The following is a 13,100-nucleotide window of genomic DNA, read 5'->3' as shown; positions in this document are numbered from 1 at the left end:
TTCTGATTTTTATATAGTTCTTAGATCATGATAAATGAACTTTAATAAATGTTCAGTTTTTAATTAACCTTTTGAATAATTTTATACTTCATATTTGGTATTTTTTTTCTTCTTACAGTGATGTAGATTTTTTTAGTATCTGCCACTCCAGCAAATTCTGTTGAAATACTGTTTCTTAAAAATACCTTTTTTTTTTCACTTTTATTAGGTAGAAAAATTTTGGTACAGAGACATGACCATTAAGCGATTACATTCTATTCATCTCAAGTCAGAAAATGCATGGCTTACATTAAAAAAGGAAAAGGAAAATTTATTTGTGTATTATTTTATAATGAAAGAATTTACCTTGACAAGCTGGGACTGGAACATCCCATGAGTAATAACCGTATGGAGACTTCCTGCATACAGCAGTACTTTTCCCAATGAGCCGAAAACCTCGATCGCAGGCCCAGCGAACCATGCTGTTGAGCTGTCCACCTGTCTGACTGACAATGAAACCATGTGGAGGGGACTCTGGAGTACTACAGTAGAGAGCTTTAAAGATAAATATTGAATAAATAAAAGATGCATTTAGAATCCAGATGACAATTCTTGACAAATTCTTATGGAATTCAGAGGACACTTGACAACAAGCTAAGAAAACATCACTAAAAGTTGTTCTTTTTTTATTCTGATCATCAAGGAATTTCACTGAGTATAAAGGTGAAATAATAGGGCTTTATAAGGTCTTCAGGTTTTAGAAGCCTAAAAGGAAACATAGTGATAGCTTACTTTTTTCACCATCTTTTTTAAACCAAGTAAGCTCAAGAATTTTAGTTCATGATGAAATTTATTGCAATTGCAGAAATTTCAGTAGTATATATATATATATATATATATTTAAGAAGGAAATATCAAGGATATGGTGCACATCATTATTTTCAAATAATCTTCCCTTTTGGTCCTAAAAGAGTTTTAAGAACTTTCTCTTCTTTTTCTTTTAACAGATCCAACAAGTACTACAGTCAATGAAAACAGGCACCATAAAATACTTCGTGTCTAACCAACAGTGAATTTTATCTAGTTATACAACAAACATTTTACCTCTGAGAAAATTGTCCTCTCCTAAAGGAAAAGATGACACTGATACTGCTTTACAGACTCTTGTGAATCTAATTATTTTTCTGCAATAGTGAAGTAGCTAGAAATTGAGTGATGAAAAACAAAAAACACAGCAAAAAGAAATATTTTTTATTTATTCTTTAATGCTTTCTTTACTTTGCAAAGTGAAATTGCTTTATTCCAATAACTTCTCCAGTATCTACAGATACTATCCCTAGTACTTTTCATTCTGTATATTTCATGTCTCTGTTCATAATAAAAAAATCAAATATAGATTTTGTGTAATTGCTGTAAATTGCAACAGATATACTTTAGCTTAATGAATATTTTTTATCCTGTAAAACAAGAATATTGTATAATAGTTTTATGAAATAAATGATATAAAACTCAATTTTTATTAGGTATCATCTTCACGCACTCTTCTTAAATATGTTCATTTGAATTAATAACAGACACAATGTTGGCTTTTTTGACATATTAAATGATCTCTTGTAATATGGTTTGCTGCTTCTGGGGAACCTTAAATTAAAGAGTTCAGTCCTTCAGGTCTCAGATCTTTCCACCTTACAGGTCCTCACTCCTGCCTTGTTGACAACTCTTCTTCTGTCCCACCAGCAGTGTTAATGATGAATGCATGAAGATCCAGTATGAAGAACAGAGGCATATGAATGGAAATAAATGGTAGGAGGGAGAAGGGGGAAGCTGCCTCTTTAATTTTCAGTACTGCCTTATGCCATTTTAAAGTCCTGTGAAACATTCACTTAAATTTCTACACAGCACATGTGTTTCATGTATCCTACTTAGGGTGTGCTTTATGTTTTGATTGTTGTTATTGTTGATGTGGGTTTGGTTCATTGTTGGTTTTTTGTTTGTTTTGTTTTATTTCTTTTTTTTGGGGGGGTGTTTGTTTTTGTTTGTTGTTTTGGGGTTTTTTTCTCACAAGATCAGTATCATCTGGTTCATACATAAAACAGATTGGATTTCCTTTCAGTCTGGGCAATTAATGTTACAAAATCTAGCTTATGTTACCCATTTCACATAAATAAATATGTTCCATATTGAAATATTACACACATTAAAGACAGTCTGATTTACATACCTATATATCTGATCCTGAAACCTTTTTTATTGGTGCCATGATCTGCGGACCACCGGAGAAATACTTCATGGCCATTGCTGGTTATATTTAGAGAAGATGAATAGTCCCCACTGAGAGAAATGAGCAATGGGCTATGACTATTTGGTCCTTGAAACAAGGAAGAAAAAGCAAAAAAAAAAAAAGAAAAAAAAAAAAAGGAGTTACAGAGTTTAAAATAACATAGAAGAAATTATATGCATACAAATAATACACATGGAAAACCTTTTGCAAGCAAAGAGTAAATTAATCTGAATTAAAATTGGAAGTTGACATTATATGCTATATACTAGAGTCAATATTGCTTTGGAAACAAAATTATTTCTAAACATAGTTAATTAAGTACAATTTTGACACACAACAGTACTTTTAGTTGCTTAAGAATTTTGCTTATTAATAATTGCTTATTTAGGATTTTTTATACTGACATAAAATGTTTTGCATAAGCAACAGTGATTACACAGATGCAATATAAAAACACATATATATAGAAAAAGTATCATTCAAATTTGTGCATCCTATAGTTACCATCAAACACCTCAAGTATATCAAATTCCTTTTCTGTCTGGAAGAATTCAAAGAACATGCTGATATTATAACCCTTTTCCACTGTAATGGTCCACGCACACATCTGAAGATTTGGGTAACTGTCAGGATATCCAGGGCTCAGTATTACTCCTGTTGAATCCAGACGCATTTCATTGGCTGGACAGAGCACTGTAAAACAGAAAGACTGGTAAAAACTCCAGAGCACACTATTTTTGTTTCATATGATTGGCAAGATTTTCCTGAGTTTAAAAGATCTGCATTGTACATTTTATTTAAATAAATACAGAAAGAATTTCATTTTAGAAATAAAGTCAGCTAGTTGAAAAAACTATCTAAAGTAATGTTTATCTTGAAAATAAGCCCTGAAACCCTCAGAAGTTACCAATTCATGACACTTTTCTTCTTTCATTCTCTAGAAGATAAGATATTCTTGAAGGGCCTGCTTAAGTACTAAAGTGTTGCATTTTATAAACATCATAGAATCATTCCAGTTGGAAAAGACTCTCGAGATCATCGAGTCCAACCATAACCTAACTCTAGCATTAAACCATGTCCCTAAAAATCTCATCTATATGCCTTTTAAACACCTCCATGGATGGAATGATAGACTTTTTTTTTCCTCCCCCTTCAGATTACTATTACCGTCAGTGATAATATCAGGTAAAGTCACGCTCTGGAAGCAGAAATTGGTGACACCTAAATTTTGTGATCCTCCATTAAGCTCCAAGAACACTGACATCTCAATGATATTAAAGGTCTTTTCCAACCAAAATGATCCTATGAATCTATGTACCTACACACAACGTAAGCACTATTCAGACATGATGCCTTTGATGTAGAAAATAAAAGACACGCTCCAGGCTGACATTTTGTTGCTCAGTAGGACTCAGCAGGACTAATTAGAAAAGAAGATGTCTTGTGCTAATCCAGATACCTTATTTTTAGATTCATAGAAATCTCAAAAAATTCTAGGTTATTGCCTTTACATGCAGTAAAAAAACAAACCACTTCAAATTCTATATTTTCTTCACCACAGCTAATATAGTCCAATTTCTTCCCTATCTCTAATCAAAAGAAGCAACAAAGGAAAGTTGTTAAAATCAAAGCCTATGACTAGCATTCAAGACGTTAGTACTATAATCCTGAATGAGCTAGGGAATCTCATGCTGACTATGGGCAATTCATCTAATTGCTACTCCTTTTAAAAACAGGTACAAAGTTCACCGTATGATAACCACTTTCTGAGGAAATAAAGATCAAATTAGGAGGAAAAATTATAGGTGATTTCTGCACAACTTAAAAGTAAAAATCCAAACATCACTCTGAGATACATATATGTATTTATTTTACCTCTATATTCCTCATCAACCTTCAGTTCTTTATTAAGCAAACAGATCTGTAACTGTGTCATATATGTTATGCGCATACTGAATCTATACCTACAAACCACTACTTTTTTATTTAAATGTCTGTGATAGGTTTTTGGTTATACTTTAATATTTCTAGTGAACTCTCAGTTCACACAACTGATCATTTCCTCCTTCTATCACAGGGACAGACTATTTCCCTCATGAGTAGGTGCAAGTTAGCTGAGGAAGAAATTACAAAAATATGAAGTTCTTAGTTGCTGACAGCCTTTTTTCCCAAATCTAACTCTAAGAAATAAGAAAAGGAAAATGCTTTTCCCTTTTCTGTAAAACATCGCTGGGAGAGGCTAGACCTTCGCAAGATGAGAGTGCTTTTTTAGATATGCTAATTATTAAAACTGCTGTGGGTGAGCAAAAACAACATCTGCTTGATAGAAAACCAAGATGGCAGTATTTTTCATTTAATATAAATGTAAATGAAATGCATTTATTATGAATTATTTGGAAATGTATTTTAATTTTGCAGTAAATGTCAGAATATTAAGCTCAGGAGCAGATGGATTGTGAAGTAATATCACAACGGCTAGTAGTATCCAAAATGGCTTTTGTTTACATAAATTACAGTTGTATGAGCCTGTGGGTCTGTGGGTGCTTTTTTCTTTTTCCTTTTTTTTCCCCCCTCCCCTCTCAGATTGTCTTTGTCGTACATGTTTATAACTGTATGTCCTCACATTTCTGGAAATAAATGGCAGAATTAGTAAGAAAACATAAACATTGAAACTTTAAAGAGATCCCATTTGTTTAAATAAATCACATGCAAGGTCTATCTCTGTTACCTTCTGAATTGGCTTGGTTTGAAGGAAAACCTGCATTTTCTACAAAAATGCTAGAAGTTTTCTATCATAACATGTAAAATGTCAGCTCAATAAGGACTATTTTAAACTTTAGAGTTAGTGGTTGGCAGGTTTGTAATCTTGTTTTGACCTTAACAATGAGGTAGGGTTATATCTTTCTATTCACAGTTTTCAATTAAAGGAGGAAAACGTGAACACACTGGGGCATACATGCACACACATACAAAAACCCCATTGTTTAGAATACAGTGAAAAAAAAAAAATGAAAGCAATTAAAGTTGCAATGAAAAATGTTGTCATGATCTTTTTCACTTAAATCCATGCTATGTTGACATTTTAAAAAATTTCCATATAATTTTTCATACTATTATGTTGTAGATAAAATGAATTATTCTCATTATTTATTAAATTTAGATTCCCCCCAAAAAAAACAGAATTGTGAAATTATTTTCACTAAGTAGAGCAGCATTCCTTCATTAATATATTACTAATTATTTTGCATTAATATTTGATATGTATTCTTTATAACAAACAGTGATAATACTGGGAATATAATCAAAAAGTCTGGAATATTTTCAGTGTGCCATCTTATATAAAGAGATATCAGAGGGTATTTAAGGAATCACCAGTCAGCTGGTCTGGCAGGAGGAAAAGATAAAGGAGAAAAGACCTTGACAAGTAGGTGGTGCTCCATCCATCTGAAGCCTTTCACCTAGTCGGCATGTCAGAATCTCATTACCAACCAATGTAAAGCCTGGCTGACACTGGTATCTTATTATGTCTCCTGTTTGGAAAAACAAAACAAGACAAAACATAAACAATCAAAATAAACATTAAACAGCAATTAACTGGCACTTTTAGCTTTGAAAGCATTATTGATTAATGAAGTTTCTTGCCACCATATATAATGGGCTAAATGACCTCTGGCATAAACAACTTTGATCAGTCTTAGAAATGCGGTAAATGGGCATTGTGTTGCACACTATGCTGCATCTATCAATGTTTTCCATCACATTATTAGTCAGATAGTTTACTAATCTGCCTGGGTTTGACTGATGCTGTGTGAACCATGTGTCCAAAGATTTACACAATGAAATTTATTGAATAATCATTATGGAAATAAATAAAGATATAAGATCAAGTAAGTTATTTATATAATCCTAAAGGAAAATAAAATTAAATAGGAACTGTATTTAGTTGATGATATCTGAATTAGGCATGGTGAGAACAATAAAATTTTATTAATTAAGAAATTAAAAATTCATATAGTTTATGTAACAATAAAATTTTTAAAAAATGTGCATCACAGCATTTCTCGTTGGTCCAGATTACAGAGCAGAATAGAAAAAAATAAAAAGAATAAAAAATATTTTCTCTTAGTTACCAATATAAATAGTCAAATATTGGTAAATATTAAAAATAAATGTATTTTTCTTTACCATAATGTTTGCAAAACTAACCAGTTAGACATCTGATGACTGATTGTAAAAGTCATATTTCTTTGAATGATAGATGGCTAAGTAATATTATTAACATGTCTATAGAAACCTAAAGTGTCATCCCCTTCCCAATCCTCCTAATTTTTGTGAATTTGATTTTACCCTTCAGGTCACAGAACCATAATTTTGGTACAGAATATGCCATTGCCTACATATTTTTTGTAGGTTTTGTTTGTTTCAGTGTAAGACAATGCTTTGTATTAAACATTATGAAAAATGTATTCTACAATAAGTTAATTAGAAAGGAGTTACTGTTTTACTTATATGGGATCTCTGAAACATAGATAGGATTCAAGAAGTACAGTAAAGAGGAATGAATTTTTTAAAAGTGCATTTTCAAATATACATCTATTATGTTAGAGGCACAATTTGCATTTTGAAAAGCGAGAAATTTCTGTGCATAGCAGTCCTTTTGTTTGAAACAAATATTGGTTTTCTTTTCTCTTATATTACCTATTTCGAATTCATCATCCTCAGTTAGAATTTCAGCATTTGGTATATTTGCTGGAGGCTGGCAGACCCGAAGCTGATAGGCTATAAAAAGGAAGAAAGCACAGTTGACATTCCCATACTTAGACAGTTAACATAGCCATGCAAACATACCTGAGTTAGTACATATTAACAGGATAAAAACAAACAACTGTTAATTTACTTGGAAAGTTTCAAGAGAATCAAAAGAAAGGAAACATATGAATTTCAGAATTAATGAAAAATTCAATGGTAATCTTACATGTTCTTAATTAATTATTTAATTTCAGTGGCAAAACTCTTTTCAGAAATAACCTAAGAAGCTTAGAGGAGGTTGTCAATTTTCTCATTTAAGTGATATGATTTGAAAACCAATTTTTTTTTTTTTTGTATTATGCAATTGTTATTTTGCTTTTTTTCTTTTTAAAATACATATGTACTGCTGAAATATTCTACTTTTGAAACTTTGAAATAAAGAGAAGTTTTAAAATCCAAAAGATTCTACCCAGAGGCAGCATAACTTATGGACAGAAGCATTTTGAATGTGAAATTTTCCAGTACATGTATAGTCCTGTAGCATATCTGACCTGCAGATAGGGTCAGAGAAAAATTCTGCTTTCAATCTTTTCATTTGAAGTCTCATATGAAATAATTTTGTGAGTTTTAACACAGGTATGCAGCAGTCAGACAAAATAATTAGGCGAAACAAATTATAAAAAAGACAAGTAAGGAAGAGTATGCAGAAGCTCTATAGTTTTATTTTTTTAGAAAGAACCTATGAGGATGGACCTGTGTTTGGACACAAAAGAAGTTCCCTTTAATCTGAACGCAATTAGGAGAAAAATCCGGCTGAAGAAATCATACTGAAGTTTTTATACTAAGAGTGTAGTCTTCTATGTTTTAAGATGTACACTCAGGTTGATCAAGGAGTCAAGTCATTTTTCATGAGTTTTCTTCCTGCATTAATCAGTACAGACAGTGAAAAACTGCCATTTGTCACACTTACCATGATAACTAAGTACAAAGAAGCCACTGGTAGTAAAGTCACTGTGGAACTTGATCAGAATCTGATTGGAAGTGCTATAGACTGATTCTAATGCAGTGTTGCCACTAAATTGTCCAATTTGAGGAGAAGTTTGGTCTGGTCCATCCCTAATAAAAGCGGATACAAAAAGATTTTTTTTTTTCCAAAACACATAATTTAATTTATCCAAATATTAACATAATGTGGTAAAATTTCTCTAGATAACTCTAAAAGGCACAAGTCATCTAAAATCAGGTAACACAGACATTAAGGGCTGAAAGCCTTTGGAAATTCTATAGGTGGACTGGACAACAGCAGGTAGTAGCTTAGAGGATCATCAAAATTTATTAAAAAGTAAGATGCTCCATTCAACCATCTTTTAGCAGTAATATTCTTATTTTTAATTAAAAACTGCAGCAAGCTCAAAATGATCATACTTCATCTTCCTGCCACAAACTCTGCTCATATTTACTTATCTATGTTTTCAAATGGGGCTACCAGGAAATAAACCAACCTAATACTGCTCATCTTCCCCTTCCCCAGTCTTTTCAACTTCATAATTTCTGGGAAAATAAAGAGATTAATACTATTTAATTTTAAAAAGACAAGGAGTGAAAATTGACTTCACTACAAATTTTTAAAAAATGCTTTTACTCTACTGAATACAAGACGCCACTTGAAATCTGTATATAGATGCTCATAAACATAGATTTTCTTTGTAATTATTATTTTAAGCATGATAATTTTAGAAATTCAATAATTTCAGAATTTTTTAACCTATATTTTATCCTCCCACAATTAAATGTTATAGTGTTATCATTTATAATATACAGCACATATGGACCCATAAGAATTTAAGAATTCTTTTTTTTTTTTTTTTTTATGACTAGTGTATAGTTTTATGAAACAATTTCTTGCTGAGACAGATTTGCCTTGTGAATGATGTGTCTCTTCAGCTCAGGTAAACATTCATATAAATGTTGCTAGTTTTAAACAAAACTAAGTATTATATGCAGTTGACAAAGTTTTAAAATCCTTTTTCACACACATTGATTAATATTATTTTTTTGTATTTATTACGATTTAGACAATACATGTACTGTTGGTGAGATCACTGCTACCTTATGGAAGAATGAAATACTTGCTTCAATAGAAAAATTAAACCTAAGTTGGTACTAAACAACAGTGGAAAAGTACAGATGACAAAACTATGATGCAAGGGCATTAAACTTTTGTAGTCGTTTCCTTGCAGATCAGAATTGACGAATATTAGAAGTTTAGATTTTCTAGTTGTTATTGGCATATTTTAACTGAAAATTATTTCAAAATTATGGATATTTTTTGTTTTGAAAATTGTGCAGCACTATATTTGTGCAAATTCTAACAGATTTCCCCTTCCTCTTCTGTTTTATCAGGGAAATAGTATGACTTGAAGAAACATCTAAACGTGAATAAAATATATTTTTTTCCATTGGAAACAGATATCAAAATTTCTGTTCAGTTTTGTACATAAATAAAATCCCAGAAATGGTGTAAGCTATTTAATTATATAGCCATCATGTATCACAGTATAACAGTATGTTTGGGATTGGAAGGGACCTCAAAAGATCATCTAGTCCAATCCCCCTGCTGGAGCAGGAACGCCTAGGTGAGGTTGCACAGGAACATGTCCAGGTGGGTTTTGAATGTCTCCAGTGAAGGAGACTCTACAACCCCCCTGGGCAGCCTGTTCCAGTGCTCTGTCACCCTCACTGAGAAGAAGTTTTTTCTCAAATTTAAGTGGAACCTCTTGTGTTCCAGCTTGATCCCATTACCCCTTGTCATATCATTGCTTGCCACCGAGAAGAGCCTGGCTCCATCCTCGTGGCACTCAGTCTTTATATGTGTAAACATTAATAAGGTCACCCCTCAGTCTCCTCCTCTCCAAACTAAAGAGACCCACCTCCCTCAGCCTTTCTTCATAAGGAAGATGCTCCACTCCCTTAATCACCTTTGTTGCCCTACGCTGGACCCTCTCCAGCAGTTCCCTGTCCTTCTTGAACTGAGGGGCCCAGAAATGGACACAATATTCTAGATGGGGTCTCACCAGAGCACAGTAGAAGGGTAGGAGGACCTCTCTTGATCTACTAACCACCCTGCTTCTAATACACCCCAGGATGCCATTGGCCTTCCTGGCCACAAGGGCACAGTGCTGGTTCATGGTCATTCTGTTGTCCACCAGGACCCCAGGTCCCTTTCCCCTACTCTGCTCTCTAATATGTAATTTCCCAACCTATCTAATACAGCTTATACAGGTGTATAAATCATGCATAAGTAACAACATGCATGATATATTCATCAATAGCATAATAGATCACTTAATTTCAGAACATTCTCCTAAAATTGTTGTTAATCTAAGTAGGATACAAAACATCTAAAAAAATATCAGCAAAGAACACAGTGACCTAATGCAATAAAACTAGTGTTTTACAATTGTCGTGATACACACAATTACTTTTACTATAAGAAACAAGTTTATAACACAGGTAGGAGTACAACTGAAAACACATGAAAACACTTGGTAGGAAGGAAGAGCTGAATCAAAGCATTACTAGAAGTGGACAGTGATGTTATAGTTTGTGTGGGATGAAAAAGAGAAAAAAATATTTGTATGCACACAATAGTATAATTCAATTCAGGAAAGATCCTTAAGGTCAGCCTAAGTTTGATACACAAAACAAGTGATGAAGAGTTAAAGAGATTCAAAATTATCTGAGTTTAATCAAGACAACAGACTGCATATATATTATGATCAGATTTTCTTTAGATTTTAAGGAAAAGCCATCAAGTATCTGGGATACAGGACAAGACAGTTTGTAGTACACAAGATGAAAAAACCCAGGACCTACAGAAATTATCACAAAAGTATATATAGAGAACTGTTTAATGTTTAGGAAATTAGGAACGAAATCCTGAGTTACGTGAATTTACATGTGTCCAAATTAGATTTCTCTGCAACAGAAGTATAAAATTAATAATCAATATTCCAAATTGCCTCTCATTATTTTTCACTACCCAGACTACAAGACCACTCTCTCAGCCTGTGGATTTTCAAAACGCATATTCAATAACCAGTGGATTATTGTTTTAGGCAAGCTTCCACAAGGTCTTATCCACTTTTGAAATGTCAAGGAGACTCACTGGTAGAAATTTCAAGATTTCTATTGGAGTTGTTACACTTGGTTACAGCCTTCTGTCTTTACCATCTTTGCAATTAAGAAAAATGGAGGCTTCATTATCTGAAAAGACCATGTTAGACAAGGATTCAGGTATCTAAAGAACACTTTTTTTTTTTACAGCTGTTGTTAGCTCAACTCTTTTTATCATAGCCAAATACAAATCTAGTCTCTCCTTTTATGTACTCTTACCAGTTTAAAATAAACCAACTTGGAATAAATGAAAAAAGTGTTGGTATGATTTATTTTATTAACACTCTAAAACATTGTAATACACACAGCTGCAACTGCTTGTTATTACTCTTAAGTATACTTCTCTTAGTTGTTGATAAGCTGTCATAACATACTTCTGAACTCTTCTTCACTGAGAAACTGAGGCACACTATTATTGGCTTTGAATTCTTAACACAAGGACTGTGAAACTTTATGTCCAGTGCTATCTTAAGAGAATGGTATGTTGGAAAACATGGATCCGTGCAAATCACTCATTTCCCCTATACAGAATTCCAGTGTCAAGGGAGAAATCACAAATAGACTCTTTAATTCATACTTTGTTGCATAGTGTCACATGAAGATTAAGTAAATGCCAGAAGTGTTTTCTTACCAGACAGTTATGAAATCATATATTGGCTCTGTTTGGAGAACTGTGAAATTGATGTAGATTCCATTCCCAGGTGGTACTCTTACAAGCCAGAAGCAGTCCTGAAAGTTTGGATACTCATCTGGGTATCCTGGAGAGTATATGGTGCCATTCATTGCAGTTATATTTCCTCCACAGAGGGCTATAAAAAAGATATTTGTTTTTAAAAAAGTATTAGATGCTTCTTGCATTCCTCTTAGACTGCGTGAAAGCCATACCTTTAAACACACTTGGTACACTACAACTAGATTGTGTAAAACCATTGCTGTATATAGAAAACAGATTTTACTGAGCTTTTTGCCAAGAGTCAGAAGTCTGTTGTGACACTATTGGTCAAATTAAAAAAAAAAAAAAAAATCTGATGTAATAAATTTTATCAGAACTGGAACTAAAGTAATATTTAGACATTGGGTTAAATTATTCCCTACTCAACTGAAAACTATTTTGTATTGGCTTTGTGCAAATGCCAGCTACAACATAGCAGTGAAACGCATTAGTTGCTGTCATTCATTGTCACAAGAAGGTAGCCAACCAAAATTATTAGGTGAGAGAAGAGATATGCTAAGCTGATGGAGGATGAGTGGGGGAAAAATAGAGAGGAATTTGAAAATTGAAATATTGTGTGAAACGGTATGAATAGCAACTTTGCATTTCCTGAGATAAATTCTGATAGACAAAGTAAGAGTCCTTTGTGTAATTCTTGTTGAAGTGTACTTATTTTAGACATCATACAGTGCAAGACTGACCATACAGCTTTTAGACTTCCATAACTATGCATTTCAGGAAAACTAGGCCAAACTATGTGATTTTCTCCACAGACGTTTCTGATGCATGTTGAATATGATGCCACCCTATTATTACAGAAGAGAAATTATGTTATAGAAGCCTAGTTCTGGAAAAGCAAGCAAAGCCTAAACCAGTACAGTTTGCTTTATTTTGCCTCTGTTACTCCCCACTCCACCCCAAATGGGTATGAAATGGCAACCCAGATTCCTTAAAATATGCTCTAACCAGAGTATCCATTGTTGCAAATAAAGCTTTGACATTTAAGACTTATGCATTGTCTATATCTAGGTAAAGCATGTGTTATGGTTTATATATATATTTTGGTGCTGAACTGTAGAATAAGGAGACTTTCACAGTCACATTCAGACTCAACAGCTGGGATACTGGTTTTCTTCAGTTTTAGCTTCAAAGTCTCAACGGTTTCTAAGCAGTGCAGGCAGAATTGATTTTGCAGCACAGTCT

At 33.0% G+C, this 13,100-nt stretch overlaps 1 protein-coding gene across 3 annotated transcripts in view; it reads right to left on the bottom strand.

Annotated features, from left to right (window-relative positions):
- CSMD3 (CUB and Sushi multiple domains 3) overlaps positions 1-13,100 on the bottom strand; it is a gene marked incomplete at its 5' end in the record, with an annotated part of 631,488 nt that overhangs the window by 74,157 nt on the left and 544,231 nt on the right. For all 3 annotated transcript variants that reach the window (XM_082045128.1, XM_082045129.1, XM_082045130.1), the window contains 7 exons: positions 346-534; positions 2,201-2,347; positions 2,765-2,953; positions 5,677-5,790; positions 6,959-7,039; positions 7,980-8,125; positions 11,817-11,994. In XM_082045128.1, coding sequence (XP_081901254.1) covers positions 346-534; positions 2,201-2,347; positions 2,765-2,953; positions 5,677-5,790; positions 6,959-7,039; positions 7,980-8,125; positions 11,817-11,994 — 1,044 coding nt within the window. The remainder of the gene's footprint in view (positions 1-345; positions 535-2,200; positions 2,348-2,764; positions 2,954-5,676; positions 5,791-6,958; positions 7,040-7,979; positions 8,126-11,816; positions 11,995-13,100) is intronic.

Source organism: Streptopelia decaocto, assembly GCF_964273445.1.
Source record: "Streptopelia decaocto genome assembly, chromosome: 2".
Taxonomy (NCBI): Eukaryota; Metazoa; Chordata; class Aves; order Columbiformes; family Columbidae; genus Streptopelia; species Streptopelia decaocto.
This window is presented reverse-complemented; position numbering and strand designations above follow the sequence as displayed.